Source organism: Thalia democratica, chromosome 2 (assembly GCF_965202585.1).
Source record: "Thalia democratica chromosome 2, ktThaDemo2.hap1.1, whole genome shotgun sequence".
In the NCBI taxonomy this organism is placed as follows: domain Eukaryota; kingdom Metazoa; phylum Chordata; class Thaliacea; order Salpida; family Salpidae; genus Thalia; species Thalia democratica.
Window position 1 is genome coordinate 27603854 of NC_139166.1, and position 21694 is coordinate 27625547.

The 21694-nt window shown below is 24.0% G+C and overlaps 1 protein-coding gene and 1 long non-coding RNA gene across 2 annotated transcripts; one reads left to right on the top strand and one right to left on the bottom strand.

Moving 5' to 3' along the window:
* The first annotated feature begins 6839 nt into the window (after window positions 1-6839).
* Window positions 6840-9431, top strand: LOC145849628 (cornifelin homolog B-like). Its single transcript, XM_082954616.1, has 3 exons — window positions 6840-7005; window positions 8466-8605; window positions 8922-9431. The coding sequence occupies exons 1-3, from the start codon at window positions 6876-6878 to the stop codon at window positions 9033-9035; spliced, it is 384 nt and encodes a 127-aa protein (XP_082810742.1). The 5' UTR covers window positions 6840-6875; the 3' UTR covers window positions 9036-9431.
* A 5859-nt stretch (window positions 9432-15290) lies between these two features.
* Window positions 15291-17140, bottom strand: LOC145829854 (uncharacterized). The gene is made up of 5 exons (XR_014369586.1): window positions 17040-17140; window positions 16745-16871; window positions 16530-16573; window positions 16021-16221; window positions 15291-15568 (listed from the first exon to the last, which is right to left on the bottom strand). It is a non-coding gene; the product is annotated as an uncharacterized LOC145829854 (long non-coding RNA).
* Window positions 17141-21694: the final 4554 nt, after the last annotated feature.

The following is a 21694-nucleotide window of genomic DNA, read 5'->3' on the forward strand; positions in this document are numbered from 1 at the left end:
TTGCACATAAAAATAGACGAGTAGTAAAAAGATTTCCAAAAAATATGTAGTATAATTTAATTTGTTTTAACAGATAGTTTTCGATGGTTTTTATCTAGTTTTATTATACTGTTGATAAAAAAAAACTAACTGTAAAAAATAATTTTACTACTTAAAAATTTTATTTGTCCTGGGAATGACATTAAACTGTATCCTGGTGTATGACTCGATAACCAAAAAGTTTTTTTCGTACACCAGGTGCTCGGACAAAATTTTTTTAGCGCGTTTTTTCGTTCAATAAACAATATACATATAACTAGTTTTCGAGATTGCCTATCTTTTATAGATTTATAGAATTATTGATCTAAGAGTCTGTTTTTAAAAAAAGTTTTTTATTTTTTATCTCAATAGAAAAAAAAAAAAGATTTATGAAATAAAGTTATAAAAATATCGTGGAAGAAATTAAAAAAAAAATATTAAAAGCATTAGAATTTTTTAACCCTAAAATTACTAAAAGACGTATTTCAAAACTTTAATTTGTGGTTTTATTCTCGTACGGGTTCACACTTAATTTTTAATTCTAAAATTTGTTTTTATTAAAAAAAATATAATTTATAATATATAAAATACAATATTAGAATAAAATTTGAAAGTTTAGTTGGTCAAATTAATATTTAGTACTGAGAAAATATTTTTCGTAGACACTAAAATGTATTTATCAAGTTTTTGAATGTTCAGTACAAAATTTTTCCATCTTCTTGAGATGCTGAAAGCTTAAGGTTTTTTTATTGAAAACAATTTTTTGTTGCCAACGGTTGCTAATCTATTCACCCTGTATCACTTTTAAGCTCAAGTATCACTAAAGGTTTATACTAACAAATACTTGTTCATTTGTAAAAAAGTTGTTTAAATTTGTTCGTCTGACAAAATTTTTTGAGAAAAACCAATTAGAAAGATGAATTTGTCAGCTATATACAAACAACAAACAATTTCTCGAAATTTAAATTCAAAACTACTTTCAAATGCTAGAACTTAAACAACTGTTATTATAAAAGCTTTAAGGTACTTGAGCTATGTTTTTTTAAAATTTCTCATAAAAGTAAACAATGCATATCTAAAATTTACTCCAGAATAATTTAATTTAATAGGTTCAAAAGGTTTTACAAAACTAACAAAAAGCATGCAAGTGAAAAATTAACAGTACAAAATAAAGTACAAAACTATATTCAACCTTATACTATTGATAAAATGTGTAATTTAAAAGTTATCACAGTAATGATTTGATGAAACCAAAAAAGGAACTAAAACTTTCGATTTAAGATGTATAAATAATATTTAACATAAAAAATACAATTTAAAAGAATATTATAATTGTCTAAATTTGTGATTAATCAGAAGGTGCACATTATTGCTTAAATATAATATTCTAGATTTTGTGAACGAATACAAAAGTTATTAAGTAAATTAATTTCACAGTTATAAAAAAAAAACATACAAACTATTTAAAAACAAATAATAATTATCAAAGTTATGTATAATTGTTTTTTGTAACATCAATACATTTTACAAACAGTTTTGCAACAAAATTTTTCTTTCAACTTCCCACAACTCAAATTCTTTAAAAAACAAGTTAAAAGGACCACAACTCAAAAATAATGCATATTAAAAAAAAACGGTTGGAGGTCTAATTAATACCTACAACATTTTTTTTCCAAAATTTTTTATACTTTTTGACCTATGGCTAAAACACGTGTTAAAATATAGCAGTTTTTAGCATCTTTTAAAATCGTCTCTTAATAATTTGTTTATATATTTTTTAATATTATAACTTTATTAATTAGACCTACAACCGCATTTAAAAAAATATGTATTACTTTTTGAATTGTGACCCTTTAAACATTTTTCTATAAATTTCAATTGTCATGTAACCCTTACACGACCATGTTGAATACAGTAAGCCTTAAAATATTTGCTAATATAAAATGTTGTTTTTTGATATAGCATCTTTTAAAAAGTGGTTTTGTTCTACAGCAATAAATTGTAGCTTTGTTAAATGTTTTTAAGTGTTTAGCTACTCAAATAATTTATCCAAAAACCTTTTATTGTTTAGAATAGTGTAAAGTATTCTTACAATGTCTTAAGATATACGTTATGTCTTTAATTTGTATCTAAACTTACAAAACAATAAAAATTACTCGTCAAGCTGTTTAAAACTATTTTGGCAAGGTGTTTTTAATAAGTTTTTCTCAAAAAAAAAGAGTTTATTATTTGTATCTGATGGACAAAAAACTACTTTTAAAGTATTTTTTATTTTGCTTTGATTTATAGTGAAGTAATTTTTTTTAAGGATATTTGTCGAGTGGCCAAGTTTAATAATTCGAAGTCCTGCATTACTAATATATTATCACTTAATTAACGTTTTGATATTTTATTTAGACTTTTGTAAATTATTTTTTTCCAACAATGATGAATAACTAAAAAAAAAAATTATAATAATTTTACACATCAAATGAAAATTAAAAAGAAAAAATTATGTTATTTAAAAGGTCTACGCATAATTTTATAAGTAAATAATCTAAGGCATGGATTTATATAAAGTTTTAAAGTTTTTAAAACAGACTAAAATAACTTTTTATAAAAAAATTAAGTAAACATTAAAAACATAATTTTATTCAAAAAAGACAAAGTAATTACAAAATAAGTATTAAATAATGTATAAACTAAAAAAAAAGCATGAAATGCTTTTTATATCCTTTTTATAAAATAAAAAATGTACTTAAATGTAAACTATTTAATAAAAAAGTATTTTTATAAATGCATGAGTCGAAGTTAAATAGCTAAAAGCATAAGAATAAAAAATCTTCATTAATTTTCGGTAATGTTTTATTGTAGAAGTATAAAACTTCTGGGTCAAGCTAAAAACTTATAAATCAAAAAATAATCATAAGAAACAAAAAATTACTAGTTTAAAAAATATTCAAAAACTTCTTAAAATTAATATCAACAGTTTTTCAATGAATAAATTCTTTCATCAACAAAAATACGAAGCGACGACAAAGAAAACCACAAAGAAAGTTTATGGTTGACAGGCCATGCAATGTATTAAAATTAAAGATAAGTTTCATGTAGATTCTTTGTAATTTTGCCTAAATTATACTAACTTGAAAATATTTGTAGTTATTTTTAAAAACCTAAAAGATTTTCTTATGTATCAACAAAGCTTTAATAAATATAATATTAATAATATTGGCCACGACAAAATTTCAACAATCAAGTATTTCGGTCAAAGGACCTAGTACATAAAAAAACCTTTCGGTTATTGAGCTACACATTGTCCATTTAATTTATCTATCTTGTGTTATAAAACAAACTAAATGTAATGAATACAGTATAATGAGTACCTTTGTTACAAATTTACACAAGTTTTAAGTAAAGATAGCTATTTACTTTGTTTATTTTGTGTTATAAAACAATTTAAAAACTATAAATATAATACAAAGAATACATTTGTTACGAACTTACATAAGTTTTAAGTAAAATATAACAGAATTTATGAGGAGTTTTATTATTATTTAAATTTGTTTTGTAGCTTGTGTTAGTTGTATAAAGTGTTTAATTTATTAGTTATACTTTTTAAGTTTTTCCGCAAAAAAACAACTAGTTGTATATTTCAATAGTATACGCATTAATTGCATGTAATATGTGATACGTTGGTATACATAAAAAGTCAGAGAAATTACTATTATGGTAATTTATAAATTTTCAGAAAATAAATAAAAGTAGCAAATACAAATTCCAAATTACATTTAATCAAAAACTATCGTTTATTATTTTGCGATTTATTATTAAACTTTAATTGATTAAACACAGACAATTTTTTAGTTGATTGATTTATTATTTTTTATCTATTATGTAACTAAATAGTTTTTCCTTGCAATAAAAATATGAAATATAGTAAAAAACACGAGTTTTATTTATCATAAAATTAAATACAGAATACATAAAGCATTATTTAGTTATTTTAGAGTTTTAAATATGGATTAAGTACATTTTAAGTTATTTTTTTTGTTTATAAACTATTACACAATATCTAGCTTAGTTTCTGAAAATACTTTAAAGTTTTGTTGTTAGGCCGTTTGTTAATAATGTATAAAACCTTTTTGTTTGTTCTAGTCTTATTAGTTTAGTATACAAAATTTTACTTAACAATAATTTCTTAAAAAAGGCCTTAAATGTTATGTGTTTAAAAATTTTCACAATATTATAAAAAATATTTTTTTCTAAAATTTGATAATATTTTTAGCCTTTAATACCTAAAATACATATTACTGAACCATTGGCTTTAAAAGTCAAATATGCGATATAAACATGATGGTTAAGATAAGTTTATTGATACTTTAATTATGTTTTTATTTCTTTTAGAACTAGTTATTGTATTTTAAACCTACTAGTAGTTTTTGTACCAAATATTCTAGTAAGTTTTGTTTTAGCAAGCGTATTTTATTTGATAAATTAATTTTATGACATTTGAAGATTGTTAATTGTTTCAACTTGTCTTAAATATGTAACAATGAACATGTTTTATGTCACTTTTTAAAATAGAATTCAAGAGCTACTATAAAGTAAACTACATTCTTATCTTGAACTTCACGTATCAACATGATAGACACAATTAAACTATTCTGACGTAGCAGCTTACTTTGCATACTTGTTAAAATACTAGATGATCAATTGACAAAGTGCAGATTTCTTACTACTTTAACAGCTCTTAGTATACTGCTCTTCAGATATTTTTTTCTTTGTTTCGATAGTCAAATACCTAGATAACCTAGATTTTACTTAAACTTAATGAGTCCTTTTAAGGCTAACACTTGATTTCAGCTAAATCTAACGAACAAAATTAAAGTAAATCATTTTGAAATTTTTATTTAGAAAATATAAGTAAGCACTATTTACCACAAGACTACAACTTAACTATATCAATTCCAGTTTAAACAAAGTAAGCTTTTGTATATGAAAGCGTTTTTGAAATAAGCTATACATGTTTGGTGAGGCATACTTCATTCGTGTTAGAAAGAAATTGTTTTTGTCTAATAGATGTAGATTTTTCTTTACATTTACTATATGAAAGTTATTGTTTTTGCTTATGTTATATAAATTTAGCTTCAAAGTTTTTATTATTGTAATCTTGTCTGCTATTATTCAGCAAAGTTGTAAATATTCTTACCTGATCTACTCTATACAGTTTCTTAGTTGTAAAATAAATTTGTATTTAATCAGGAAATTTCATTGAAGTAAAAATACTTTACATAACATTTAGATTTATGAGAAACACACAATCGTGCCGTTTTGTAGCCTGAAGTAATTCGGCGTTGGCTTAAGCTTTTTTAAATTTTTTTACAAAATTTAAATCAAAAATAGTTGGAATTTGGTCACACGGTGTTGTTAGAGAGACTCGAAAAAACAAAAACCCCACCCTGAAACGAGAAACCTATATATTTACAAGTTGCTCGATTTCTTTATTCATATAATTTTGATTTATTAGTTGTGCTTTCACTATTTTGTTGCGAAAAAGAACAAATTAGATAGTTCAACAGTTTACGCATTAATTATACATGTAAGTAAATTATTTAAAGCTTAAAATGGTAATATGCGGACACACACTAAACGTTAAAAAATTACCAATTGGGTAACATATAATCTTTCAATGAAAAAAAGACAGTGGGATTAACAATATTTATATTATATCAAAATAGAAGCTAGTGATTATCATTTTGCAATTAAACAGCTTTAATATTGAAATTAGTGATTTAAAAAATAGTATTTTTTTAAATTTATTTGTTTTTGGAGTTTTTTATTATGTACTTAATTTTTATTATTTTATGTTTGCGTTAAGAATAATAGCCATCACAACAATATGTAATATATGTGTATATGTAAGCTTAGTCGTTTTAAATCTATAAGAAAAACTCCACTCATACTCATAAATATTTCATTATTAACTTATAACTAAATATTGTCGTGAAAAGTTATTATACATATCATTTAAGTCAATATTATAAAGTTTAGTTCTGTCCTTGTGTCTACTTTGTTTTAGCAATTTGTAAGTTATTAAATTATAAAGTCGATTTAGTTTGATTATACGTGCAGGTTAATGCTCAGCTTAAATTTCTAAAAATGTGCTATTTTAACCAAACATTTTATAAATTATTTAAGCAGCTAAACTTTAATGACTCATTTAATAGGTAAAGTTCAGCGACTTTCCAAAAAATACGTGGTTGAAAAACGTTACAAAAATTGTTTTTATAGCTATTTATGAAGCATAACTGCTGTTTAACAAATTTATAAATGATAAATATTAGATATACATGTAAAAAACAGCTATAGATAACTTCGAAAACTTACTTAATGTTTAAAAATAGCTCGACACGTATTTATTAAGTACTTTTAGTCTTCTTTGAAAAGAAAATGATAAAGGGTTTAATGTATAGAAGTTATAAAAATTACATAAATGTTATAGAAATTATTTTTATGTTGGTTAGCTTTTAAGAAAATATATGCTGTCAGTTTTTAGGTTTAGTTTTTTAATTTTACTACAATAAAACTAACAAGTTTTGCTAAAATAAGATACTAAATTTAAATTGAGAAATCAAATCTTTCATACATAATATAAAAGTCTAAATAGAAAATGTTTGAAATGTATAAAAGCTAAGATTATAATAGAAGCTTGACTCTTATTTTATACTAACCAATTTTCATAGTTAAAAATGTTAAAGCTCAAATTTACTCTTGTTATAACTACTACTGTTACACAAACGTATACATAATCAATATGACAACTACTATATTGAACAAATAAAACTGTGTTATTTGTTGTAGTTATTTAAAAAGAAGTAATGGCACAGCAAGTAGTAGTTCAGCAGCCCGGAGTGCAACAGTCTTTTGTTGTCAGCCAGCAAGTTGTTGTTCAGCAAGAGAGGGAATGGTCGAGTGGAATATTTGAGTGTCACAAGGAAATTAAGAGCTGTAAGTTTGCTTTTATCATGACGAATTTGAAACTACAAACATAAGCAAAGATATAAGTAGATAGAAAACAATCTTTGAAAACAAATTTATACGTATTTATACTTTATCAGTAATAAAGGACTCAAATTACTTTAAAAAATGTTAAAACTATCAAACTGAAGTTAGATTGAATGCTACAAAAACATTTTTATTTTCATGCAGGTATCAGAAAAACGCATTAAAAACTGCTAATGTGTAAACGTTTAAATAGAAAAGTTGTCAAACGTAAAGTTCGAATAATAACCGGAAACTAATAAAAGCTATATAAGTTATAGTCTGTTAAAAACTTAAAAATAAGATCCTTTAAAAATATGATTTTGATTGTTAAGTCATTTTTCTAAAGTTGTTAGAAAAATTATTTATAAACTATTCATTTATTTATAAATTATTTAAATTTATAAATTACTTTTTAGTACATCCTTTAATTTTGATAATTGTGTTTTTTACTTATTATGATTACTTTACTTGTTACTACTTTTGTAGTATAAGTAAATTATTGTAAAAAATTAACAAATTTTTACATTTTTAAGAGATATAGTTTTTTAAATAATGTACCGATTTAAACAAAGTTAATTGTAGTTTTTCTTTACGCTGTTTAAAATGATATTTCAATGTTTTATAAAATTGTGTTGTTTTTAAGTAGTAAAAGTAACTCATACAAAAATTTAAGCTTTTGGTATAAATTTACGGTCCAGAAAAATAAGTAGAAATTTATTAGTTTCATATTTGAATAATTCATTTATCGATTGCCTGGGGGAAAACTGTTGCGCTTTATACTATTACATAGTTCTGCAAACGCTTAGAGTAATACAAAAGTTTGTGCAGTTTGATAAAAAGAAATTTTACTACAGTTGACCATTAATAAGCTCAAAATTCTAAACTAAATATTCTGAAAACTTAGATCTTTTAATGCTTCCCCATCGTAAATTGAAAAAATGGTCTGTAACAAAACATAGTATTTAAGATTACGTTGAATGAAATTATTTTTGAACATACTAAACTAAAGAAACTATCTTATTTTAAGTCATCGTATGCATAAATGCACAACCTACAACAACAAAAAAATAACACAAGGAATGTTTTAAGTGTTGTCCTGTAAACTTTTTCTGTAAAATAGTAGAGTACAGTTAGCTAATTTAAGTTTTCTACTCTAGTTTAGTATATTAGATTACCTATTATTAATTTTTACAGTTTACTATCAACAAAACAATGTTCAATCCTATATTGGCATAAAACAAAACGAAAAACAAAGTATTGAACTTGTGGTTTAAAAAAGTGTAAAAATAAATGATAGATTAAAATGTCCTTAAAGCTACTTAAGTCAAGATATTTGAGTTGTTTGATTTAAAAAAATTATAATATTATAGTAAATTAACTATAACTTATCCATAAAAAAATACTTAAGGTTATAATTTTCACAGGCCTGTTAGGTTTCTTCTGCATGCCATGTTTTGCTTGTTGCTTGGCAGCTAGGATGGGCGAGAGCTGCTGCGTTGCCAGTTCGGTACCCGGAGGTCTGATCGCCATGAGAGCTGTTTTGAGGACTAAACACGCAATCAGGGTGAGTTTGTCTACACAAAAGTATTTTTTTGAAGTTGCTGGTAAAGGAAAAAAAGTTTTAGATTAAACAGTTGTTTAAGGCTTTGAAGTTTTCTATGACAAAGGCAAAGACTCTCTAAATGATATTTACGATAAACATGGCTTTGTTTCCTCGTAAATTTTAAAACGTAGTTATTTTAAATGCATTGGTTCTAAATTTCTAAATTCAGTTAAAAAAAACAAGTAAACTTTAACCAACACCTGTCGTAAATAAACTAATAACTCAATCTACTAACAAAAAAAATACATATAAAAAAAACAACAATTTTTTAATACAGGGAAGTATTTGTGGCGATTGTTGCGAGATGGCTTGCTGCGGTCCTTGCAGTTTGTGCCAGATGTCGCGTGAGATGGACGCGGTCAAGTACCCGGAAAAAAACAGCTGTTGCTAAGCAATAAGAAAAAAAGTTGTCAGACAACTATAAAGCGACAAGTTAAAAATTTTGGCTGACTAACTTCTACCTTTATTTTGCTTGTTCTAACTTGTAAACTAGCCTTAAGAAGCTTTATTTTGAAAAAGTTGTAACCATTTATGATTAGATATACGTCTGCAAAGACTTAAAAATTTTTTTTTGCAGTTTAACATGCTAACCTAATTTTTCAATCAAAAAGTTACTAAGTAGAAAAATAAACTTTCCAAGTATTAATTGAGTTAAATACTACTCAACATTTTATTCGTGTTTAAGTTTGCATAATTCATTAAAGTAAACAAAACTGTAGACACTTTAAAAGCAGCTTAAATTTTTTACTGATTATAAAATTGCAAAAAAATAAAGTAGTTGAAACTGTTTTTATTGTTTTATATTTTTTATGTTGATAAAAGAAATATTTTGAATTTCGATATAAAAAGTATTTAAAATATTACATTATATTTAAAACAAAAATAAAACAGTTTGATCAAAGCCGAAAAAACAACCAGTCAGTAATGTGATTTACAAATATACCGCAAAGTATTTTAAAATTCCATAATTAACCACAACTTGACGCACAGCAAATTTGTATTTCTTATTGTTTTTTATATGCTAATAAGCTGTTTTTGTCTACAAAAAAATTAAATAAGGAGATTAGAAACTAAATAGTATTTTTGTATTACACAAAAAATTTTACATTCAAATTGAGTAACAAAAAAAACTTGTTGTTTTTTCAGACAAAGTAACTCGTTAACGCAACGACAACAATAGGTACTTGTAGAGCTTTAGTAAAAAGAGTTGAACAAAAGCTTTTTATGTTTTATGTTGTACCAAAGAAACTTGTTTTTTCGCAGACTTTTGAAAGCATCACAAAGACTTAAAAATACTTTGACCAAAAGTTATAGAATGCATAAAAAAATTTACATTAAAAATTGTTTTGAGGTTATTAGCAAGTATAAAACTATTACAGGATTATTAACTAAAAAACATTAGAAAATGCCATATCACCATAAAAAAAACAAGTTTAGTTTTAGAAATTACTAAAAAAGTATTACTTACTTCATAATAGTATATTCAGTTAGAAAAAGTATTAATTTATCTGTGTATCTAGTGTCAATTATTAAAGTATAAATTCATTTCTTAAAAAAAATCTTTTTTGAAAAAAGTTAATTCATGAAAGAATTCTTTGAATTAATGTAATTTTATTTATCTCCAAGAACTCAAGTTGAGAACTCTAATTGTTGCGCTTAAAATAAATCAAAAATATACTATACTAAGTGTCTAAAACAAAAATGCATATTAACGGCTTTCCTCTAAGATAACAAAAAAGAATTAAATAATGTTACTTTCGATAACAAACTAGACTTTCTTATGAGCTGACATAGTAAATTTAAAAAAGATAATTAATTTAAAACTACTTTAAAACTAAGTGTCGCAAAAATTTAAAATATTTTATTACACACATCTTATGGAAAGTTTTTATTTTTGGTCAAATAAATATGTTTTAAGCTTTAAAAAACAAAACTAAAAACATCTTAATACTTAAGAAAAATATTTAGTATCTTTTAAAATTAGTTTAGTCTGTGTAAATAGAAGCTAACTAGCATATTTTAAGTCATGAACTTCACTTTTAAAGTAGTTTCGGTAAAGAAATAGATTTAAATAAAACAGAGCTACTAATGCTAAGCAACAGTATTAGAGTATATTAGGTATGAAGCCTAAGTATTAAGTTGTACTAAAATGTTATACATTTCATCTACTTTGATTAGAAAAACTAAAAAATCATAATATTTTAAAACATTCAAGTCTGAAATAGTCAAAAATTATGGTTATATTATAAATGTTTTTAAGAAATCACGACAATATAATATTTCAACTAGTTGTAGATAACATAAACTCTGACTGTATAACAATTTATAAAAAGTATTACGGTCGAAACTCTATAGTATAAACTCTGTTAATTAATACACATAAAAAGGTCAAAAAAATTAAACTAAAGTAGCAATAAATTAGCTAAAAAGTGTTATATTTTATAAAAATATATGTTTTAGATCGGAAAAAGTTTAAAGTAAAATGTTAGTACTTTGAAATTATAACCTTTTTAAAACATTTAGGGTGCTTTGTATGAATAACTTATTTTAGTTAATCAGCAGTTATATTACAAAAAATTGCTAATTCATTATTCAGTAGTAAAAACTAAAAAATATTGAAACACTTTTTTTTTGATTAAGTTTTTGTTTTGTTAAAATAAATACTTTTTGATAGAAAAACCTGACTAAAGTTAAATATTCAAAAAAAGAAACACTGTTAGATATAATTATTTTGATTTTCTGTTTATAACCCTTGCTTTAACACCCTGTTAAAATACTAGATATACATAAATCTTTAAAACTTTATTGAACTTAATACGTGAATTTTAGATTGAAGAGGATATTTAAGTTTAGTAAATATATGTAAAATGATATTTACTTTAATTTTTGCTAGTATTAGCAGCTATGTAGTAGCAAGCTCAGAGGTTGTAAGTTTAAAAAATATTTTGAATAATGTATGTACTGTTTAAATTTCGTTCTAGACTTTTATAACTGCTATATCTTGTGTACTAAGTGATTTAAAATAAATTTTTCAAAAGTTTTTAATTGAAAGATATATTATAAACTTAAGATTAGAGTTGTAAAATATAATTATTGTTTTCTCATACCTTAATTACATTTAAAGTTTCAATAAAACCAACTAATTTTTAGGTTATTGTTTTAGACCGACATATTTCACAACAAATCCAAAAAAAAAAAAAAGCAAGCTGCTTAAATAAAATAGAAGAAGTCATAAACTCTTTAAATTAAAGTATTAAATAATTCTTAATTTTAGTAAAACTTTTCTATCTAATTATTATAAGGTTAATGAATAAAAGTACAACTATTGATTCAATGTTATTAACAAATCTAACTTTTTATGTTTTTTTGCATAGAATAAGAGAGTTCTGATTGTTTTCAAATTCTCAAATGAAAAATGCAATGTAAATCAACGGTATTTTTAACGTTGTATTGCACAAAATAACGAAGTACAAGATCTTTCATGTCAGCAGTATGTAACTTCTTAAATATAATGCTACACCTAATTTTTGGTTATTAGAACATACATTTTCTGCAAATAGATCTTATGTGTTTTTAATTCAAACTGTTTCGTAAAATTTGTTGGTATGAAATGATAAACATCAAACTTTTACAAGTAGCTCTGAAAATTTTTCTTTAAGATTTCAACACAAAGTTAAATCAACAAGTAATTGGTTTTTACAATATATAATTTATTTAAAATTTACTGAAATTGTTAATTACTTTTATTAAAAAGTTAAAAGATTGAATTTATAACTAAAGATTAAAAGTTGTAAAAACAAAAAAATGCATAATATAAAAAAAAAACAAATTTATACATAATTATTTTTAATTATCACATCATATTATATAGTTTTATAACAGTCGGATTTGGTATTGTATATTGTATCTATTATTAAGCATTAATCTACAATAACGTACAGTATTTTTTCTCATTTTTAGTAAAGACTTATATACACCTACTTTAGCTTCTATTATTTCCTTACAGTATTTTTTTTTTACCGAGATCCATTGAAGTGTGTTAACACACAGAATCATGTGTTAGTTTAATAAAAAAAGAGTACTGTTTAAGTTTGTTCTTATTATATATTCCAGTGAACTTGTTTCGCTAGCAAAACTATAAATTTAATTTTGAATTGTAATATGAAAATAGATTTTTAAATAAAAAAGCTTTGAATTATTGTTGTAAGTAAATTTTAATTGTGAACTACTTAGACTAAATAAAAAAGGTCTATCAAAATTTAACTGTTCACAAAACCACAATAGCTTTTCTTAATTACCTCTACACGTTTACTCTGAAAAGTGTAGTCGTAGAACCTTAAATTAAAACGTAGAGTGAAACTTTTTTTTAAAGTTTAATTAAAAACTATAACTGTAAAAGACTTTGTTGAGTAAAATAAATAAGAAAGCTATTTAATAAAAAAAAACTTTATTGTATTTTGCATAAGTTTTATTCATATGTAACAAACTGATCGGTTATATACGACATTATCAAACAGTCAACGATGTGATATAAAAACTGAACAGTTGTTAAATCAGTACAAAATTACTTCAATCATCTTTTTTCAAATATCTCCTTTAATTAATTTCCAGTTAATATAAATTAGTAACATTAAACTTAAAAGCTAATTAAGTTTAACGCAGCATTTACTCCAATAAAAAAACAAAATAAGTATTAACAAATTTACATAAAACGGAAAAATACAGTTTATTATTTTTTATAAGCAGCAAGTTTAAATAGGGTAAAACTCAACTATATAATAAATACTAAAGCACTTTATTACGGTATTTGTTAGTATTAGTTTTGTTACACATAAAAACAGGTAAATTTAAAACCGTTGTCTAAGAAATTTTTAATTTTTTTTATAAAAAACACACTATTGTTTTTAAACTTAACAAACCACAATTGATACTTAAAATTTTCTAAAAATGTTTGCCCTTTTTTTTATATAACGCTTCACTTAGCAACACTAATATGTATCGAAATCAAAAAGTTGTAAAAGATGATGTAATTTAATTTTATATAATATACTTAGTAATCAAAACTAAGAACATACTAGTATTTTAAGAATATTAAATTTATGCACTTTGATCAAAATATTTAGTTTATCTTTTTAGTTTTTGATCGCCTTTTACTAAAAACTGTTAAACCACTGTTGTATTTAGGATTTAAAAAATGTTAATATATATATTATTTGTGTTAAATTGTGAATTTTTTACTGTACTTAAACATGGTTTTTAAAAATTTTGAAAACTTTAAAAACTTTATCACAAAAAAAGTTTTAAAAAGTATGTTACAGATTGAATAGACTAACCTATATAAGTTTATACAACTTCAATCTAGACTCTTTAATATAATAAAGTTTTGTGTTTAAAAATAAGTTAACACAAACGTAGTTTAGAAATATAGAAGTAAATTTTAAATACTATGAAAATGTCAACTAACACCATTTGACTTTTAAAATTTTTGCATGCAAACTACTTTAATAAGTCTTAACTTTTGAAAACAGTGATTAGGAAAATATTATATTGAAATGTCAAAAGTGTTTAACTTAATAATAATAGTTTTATAAAATATTTATATGTTATCATTAAGTACTGCTTTTCAATCTTGCAGTTTGAATTCAAATACTTAAAAATATAATTATTATAAACTTCAAAACCAATCGGTTTTAATTTTAAACTGTTAAATTTGAACCAGAGTTTATAAAATCAACACCTTTTTTTCTCAAAACTTATAATAAAAAAGGCTTATACTTAGATGTAAAAAGTCCAAACAAATAAAAGTAATTTGTTTTTAGATTTTTAGAATAAAAATCTTTATGAACCATATTCTGTCCTGGGTATGACGTTAAACTTTTCTGGTGTATGACTAGATAACCGAAAGATTTTTTGTGCACAAGGTCTTTTGACCAAACCTTATGAGCGTATTTGTTGTCGTTCAATAAACAACAATAGTGTAAATTACTTGAATATCTAAATTATTTAAACATATCTAGATGACAACGACTTGATCAAAAGCATACCTATTCCCGATCAACAAGATAAGTTTATTATAATAATTAATAAACTAGACAAGCAAAGTTTTTTTGATACTTTTTCTATTATTTATGACAAATAAGTACATGTTTAATATTTTAATAAATTGCTCCAAGTTTAGATAACTTATACTTTTTTATATAGATAGGCTTATTATCAGTTCGATTTCAAGTGTACAAAACATCTCAATCTAAATACAATTTTAAGTACACTTTGTTAATTGGAAAATTATAAGTTTTTGGAAGAGTTTTTGTTGATTTTAGAACTTTAACTTTAAAAAAAGTTAAACTTGATTTTATGAAAGGTAATTAAAGACGTCAAATACAAAATGATACATACTTTGAAACGAAAACTTTTGAAATACTGTTTAAAAAAGCAAAAATTATTTAAATACAAAAAAACTGTTAGTCTTTTAAAATTATTTGTTAGTACTTTTAAACTACTTTATAACTTTATTTTATTTATAAAGCTACATTTTATTTTAATTTTTCTTGTGTGTTATACAGTTTTAACACGGAATTTAAAAACATATTGTTTAAGTGTATATATGATTTCTTTACTTACAACCAAAACTACAAAAATACTTTAATATTCAAATTTCAGCAAACTATACGACTCTTTTATTTTACTAAAATCTTATTTTATTAGTTCGTAAAAATAAATTGAACAATAAAAAGAGATCTAGTTTAATTTGTTTGACAGTTTATTAGACAGTTTGATGACTAAACATAAAGCTTAAATGTACGTTATGTAATTATTTTCTTTATTACTTAAGCAACGAGCAACATTAAAGCAAATTTAAAGTATATACCATACCACCAAAACATAATTTATTTTTGTGTGTACTGCTGGCATCTTTTTCTTTTTCTGTTTTAAAATATTAAAGTTAGCTGAGGTAAGAATTTACTTGTATTTTCTTTAATAAACCTAGAAATCAGACCTATCATTGAAAAAATAATAATCATTATTTTTCATAAGGAAGGCAGAATGTTGTCATCATTTATTTAGTATGTTTTCTAAACAACCGTAAATAATTGAAAGTAAACTTTTACAACAAATTCAACTCTTTTTTTAACTGTTTTACTTAGTTTAATTATAAAATGATCCAGAAATTCTTAAAATAAATTTTGATACAACTAAGTCAAAAAACATTTTAAGTTGCAATGCTCACAAACTTGTTAAAACATATTTATACAAAATATTTTATCTAAACTAACTTATTTTTATGTAAGAATAGATTTTGTTGTAACTTTTAAGTACTTATAAATATTCAGGTTTGTTAAATTTTATTATTCAAATAATTTAAAACACAAGCGTACTTGTTTAAGGATTGTGTTTTCAATGTATCCAAAATATCGCGCTGACAAATAATGTTTGTGGTGGCTACAAAGTCAAAAAAATTCTTTCCAATTGGTTTCCTGTAAAAGTCATCTCTGAAATGTGTCAAAAATTGACTGCAAGTATTTTTATTTCATTTATTAATCGGTTTCAGGGTTTCCGATAATCTAGTGGCATCGTTTCTGCAAAAATTAATAAGTTATAGAAACAACTTCTAAACGTTTTTTTGTGGGTATTTTTAGTTAAACTTGTTTCAGAAAAACTTATTGAATTTCATTTTGTAGAATCAATTCTTGATGGAAATGATAAACATCATATAAGTTTTAGAACAACAGAGCATCTAGGATTTAAGCAAATTATAATTTCAGCCTTTTTAAATTTATATAAATAAATTTTACTATGTAATAAAAGTTTTTCGATTTTACATTTAAAACTTAAAAAAGATAAAGTTTAACAGATGCTCTATATAAAGTTTTATCTTAAGACTCACACTGAATCACTTTTATCTTTTCTAGTTTTTCCATACCCATTCATCTGTAAAACAAAATTAATAACTTAAGTTTTTTTTAGAGAAAAAGTTATTAAGTAAACTGTTTTTTCAGTCCTATCGATCTTTAAAACTTTCATTTAGGTTCAAGCTAAGTTTAACATCAGTAAAAATTTACAAATTAAACTGTTCGAAGGTTCTTCAAAATTTAAACTAACTTTTTAGTGATGGTTTCGTTTTTAATAATTGAAAGTTTGCTTTTTTTCAGTTACATTTATTTTCCATTATTAATAACGTTTCCAGTTTTAGTCGGTAAATTTAGTAATTAATTTGAAATATTCAAACCTGTAAATTATATTCTTTAAAAAATATTTTATATACCAAGCAAGTTTGTAGTTTTCTACTTTACTTATCAGAGTAGCTGGTTTAATTTTCATTCTCTATCAAATTAAAGGAATTGAATTCATCATAAAAGTAAGTAAAAACTAAATAGACAACTTTTAAACTACTTACATGTTTGATAATTTTTAGCTTCTCTTAGCCTTTTGGAAATTTTTATCACTTTTAACTTCTGTAAATGTTTCGAACTTTTAAGTTTGTACTTTATATACTAACATGTATACTAACAACACAAAGCAGCTAAAGCAACAAAAGATTTAGCTGTAAACGTTTAATGTTGTTACTAATCAGCATAGTCATAGTTTTTATTGCTTGTATAAACTTTAAACATTGTACATGTTGTTACTAAGTAGCTTCGTTTTAATAACAGAAAAAAATCATCGCCATACCTGTAGTAGCTTTAAAAAATAGTGTTTAAACTTTTTAATTCAGTGTCTGTTTCAGTTTTTACAAATTAAAAACGTTCTGATATACACTTTCAAAATAAAAGTTTTTATGAAACGTCTTAGCAGTTCTATAAAGAGTTGTATTTAAAACAACTAAGTTTTTAAGATTTCAAGTAGTAAAAATAAGTAAAAAGGCTTATCTGAAGCAAGTTATCTGAAATAGCTTAATTTCATGGTTTTAAAATTTATAAACTAGTTTCAACGCTTTTTTATTGGCATTGATTTTTAGTTGAAGAAGTTTTATCATAAAAAGGAAACAGGGCATATTATTTTCATTTATTGGTGTTCAGCAAATCAAGTGATGTCAGTAGAGTGTAGACTAGGGATCAACAACTTTTTATGAAAAACGGGTCAGATATACTGAAAAACGTAATTTTCAGTCCAAACTACTCTTTGATTTTATGTTTAGAATATATATGTATACATATCTAAATAAACATACATTTAAAAGGAAAAGTGCAATAAAATAAATATATACTAGGCAGCTGTTTACTCAGAGTCAAAAAATAACATCTATATAAACTTTTAGTACAAAAAGTCTTGAACTTGCTTAACTAAATTGTTTTTTAGCAAAAAAAATTAAAAGTTCCGAATTCTAGTGTAGACCAACACAAATCATAAAACTTTTAAACATAAATGAAATATTACAAATATTTGTGGTTACTGTAGGTTTTCAGCTAAAGCAATTTAATACTTCACAGCAAATTTTGTTTAGCATTGTTTATATGACAACGTTTCGTTGATCAACACCTTTTTTATATCAAAAAAGCTGTTATTCAAAATAATAAACAGCAATAAAAAAAAAGTTTAGCATTAATATTGTGTAAAAACAAGCCACAATAGTTTTGAATTGAGAGAAATATACATAAACTAATAAGCTTTAAAAAGTTTTAAGTAAGAAAGAAAGTAAATTTAAGGTTAGGTTGTAAAATTTTAAAAAACTATATCATAAAGTTTTTTTCTAAAGAAACATGATAAGTTTTAATATATGTATATTACAAATTTTAGATTAGAATTTATTTGATACTTTTAAACATCACATGAAACGTAAAAAATAATTTTAATATAACTACTTTCTGGATAAACTCGTAGTCTACAATTTACATAGAGACTGATCTTGTATGTTTTTTTTAATAAAAACTAAAATTTATTAAAGCTTGATAGTATACAAAGACTTCAACACATAAAGTTTTGTATTATATATGATTCTAACAAACTTCTTGTTAGATAGTCCTATTTTAAATGTTTTTTAAATAATATATAATTGAAATATAGATTAATTATAGTTATAGTTTTGGATTGTAAAATTATACCTATTTCAAAATATATTTGTTGTTTTTCTTGAATTTATCGTTTATTTTCGTTATTTTTAATAATAGTGTTTGGTAAAATGTGGACATATTTGACTTTATTTAATTTTTGATTTAATACAAAGCTATTTTTTGTGTACCTAAGTGCAGTTTTACTGATCAGGTTTGTATGAATTTTTTTTTAAAGTAGTTAAAATACAGTTAAAACAAACTTGTTTTTAAAAAGTCTATTTAAAATTTTCTAATAAAAGTTTCATATACAAATATCAATCTTAAACAAAATAAGTTTTGTGGAGTTTTATATGTGCACAAACAACATAGATTTATTTTTCTTAACTGAAACTTGGTTAAATCCTAACATTATCAATTCTAATTTTTATCCATCTGGGTATAATGTTATTCGCAATGATAGATTGAGCAGGGGGGAGGCGTTGCTGTTTTTGTTAAAAATTGTTTAAAATTATTGAGTTAAAAGTGAATTTATTACTTTTGACGGTTTTGAATTTATATGCTTTAATTAAATTCTCAACGGATTAAAGTTAAGATTTCTATGTATTTATATCCCTCCAAATCTTTCTAAATCTATAGAAATTTTATCAAACATGATTGACCTAATTAAACATTTCACACCAAAAAATGTTTCTTTCTATATTATTGGTGACTTTAATTTTCCCAATATTGATTGGAGTATTCCCAGCTCAACTTTTAATGAATGTAATAAAAGTTTTATTAAGTTTTGTTCAGAGAATTATTTAACTCAAATTATTGATTCACCTACACATAAAGACGGTGGTATTCTTGATTTAGTGCTTTGTAATTGCATTGGGTTGGATGGAATTAAATTTCATTCAGTGGATTCACCTTTAACTAATACTAAAGACCATTCCCTTATATCTTTTGGTATTAATGTTAATAAGAGCATGAAATCAGCTACTGTGACACTTTACCCAGATTTTTCCAGAGCGGATTTTAAGTGTATTAACGAATATTTGTCAAGTATAGATTGGAAATTTATCTATTATAAATCAGAAAATTTACAGGAGTTTTATGATAAATTTCTTAATAATATTAATCTTACAATCAAATAATTTGTACCCTTGAAGAAGAAACATAGAAAAAGAAAAAGATATCTTTCTAATTTAATAAAGCTACTAAAAGAAAAGCAAAAGCTATACAAAAAATTCTAGTTAGATCAGCAGATTACTAAAAAATACAAGCTAGTTTCAAAAGCATACGAAAAAGCTGTAAAAAAGTTCGACATACAACATGAAAAAGCTTTTGTCAAAATAAAAATTAATATTTTTTTACTCTTTTGTAAAATCAAAGCTAAATCTATCACCTTCTTTTCCTCTTTTACTTAATGAAAATAATTTACCATTAACTTATTACTTTGGTAAAACCTCTTGTTTTAACAAATCATTCCAAAAAGTATTTAGTAAAGATTATAAAGATAAACATTTTAAACTTATTGATAAAATTGTCCTGAAATGCAGGATTTTTTTATTAGTAATAATGAAATAATTGAGTCTGTAAATCATTTAAAAGATAAAATACTTAGAACAGCAGAAAATATACCTTCATATTTTTAAAACGAACTATTTGCTCTCTTATTTTTCCAATCTCGTTAATTTGTAATTGCTTTTTAGCTATATCTTTCATACCAAGACAATGGAAAGTATCTTATATTATACCAATATACAAAAAAGGAAACAGAAATAGTTCATTAAACTACAGACCAATTTCACTAATTAGTAGCTTTTGCAGATCTGCTGAACATATAATTTCATTTAAAACACTTCAACACCTTTTTTTAAATAATCTTATTTTTCAGAAACAATTTGGTTTTCCTACTAAACGAACTTTCTGTATTCAATTATTGGATTGCTTTCATTCATGGTTAGTATCTTTTTTTACCAATGAATCTATCAATGTAATTTATTCAGACATATAGAAAGCGCTTGACTCTGTCTCTCATTTTAAGTTATTAAAACTTTATCTCAACACAAAATTAATAGAAATCTAGTTGAATGGTTTAAAGAATTTCTTCAGGATAGAACACAAAGAGTAGTTATCGGTAACACGTTATCATAATTAGTGATGTACCGTACTCACTATCCTGGTCCGGATCCGGCCGGATATTGCCATTTTTGTCTGATATCCGGATCCGGCCGGATCTTGATATGAAAAAAAAGTCCGGATCCGGTTCCGGCCGGATCCTAATTTGAAAAAAAAAGTCCGGATCCGGGTCCGGCCGGACCCGAAATTGTGAGTCCTGTACATCACTAATCATAATCCTTACCAATTTTTAGTGGAGTTCCGCAAGGAGTGGTTATTTGCCCATTTTTATTTATAATTTACATAAATGATATAGCCTCAGAAGTTGATTCTAATAGCAACATTAAGCTTTTTGCAGACGACACAAAAATATTTAGCCAATCTAACTTAGTTTTACAAAAATCTTTAGATAAAATATACCATTGGTTAAAAGAAAGGAAATTAAACCTAAATCCCAGCAAATGTCATGTTTTCAATATTCACAGAAGTACACCTATTCCTACGTTTGATTTTAAAATAAACAATGTAATCTTACCTAAAACTGAAGTATTTAAAGACATTGGAATTTTTATTTTAGGCAATTTAAAATGTAACCATCAAATTAACTATATTTACCGTACTGCATCAATTTTATCTTTTCAAATTCTAAGAAGCTTTATATCTACAGGTTTGGAAATTCTTAAAAAATTGTGCCTAGTTTACATCCGTCCTAAGATGGAATACAACACACCTTTATGGTCTCCATGTTCTAAAAAAGACATCAACCAACTAGAATCTATTCAAAGATAATTTACGAGGTCAATCTTTAATCGGTGCAACATTTCATATACGTCTTACATAGACAGACTAACAAAGCTTAATATAAAAACTTTAGAGTACAGAAGACTTGAATTTGATTTTTTTTTAAACTGATTAGCAATTAAACTACTATTGATTTCCAAACTTTAAATCTTATAAA

Excerpts from the sequence above, each read along its gene's own strand:
- LOC145849628 (XM_082954616.1), top strand. The coding sequence starts at position 6,876 with ATGGCACAGCAAGTAGTAGTTCAGCAGCCCGGAGTGCAACAGTCTTTT. Across the intron at positions 7,006-8,465 it reads TCACAAGGAAATTAAGAGCT|GCCTGTTAGGTTTCTTCTGC; the intron begins GTAAGTTTGCTT and ends TAATTTTCACAG. Across the intron at positions 8,606-8,921 it reads GGACTAAACACGCAATCAGG|GGAAGTATTTGTGGCGATTG; the intron begins GTGAGTTTGTCT and ends TTTTTAATACAG.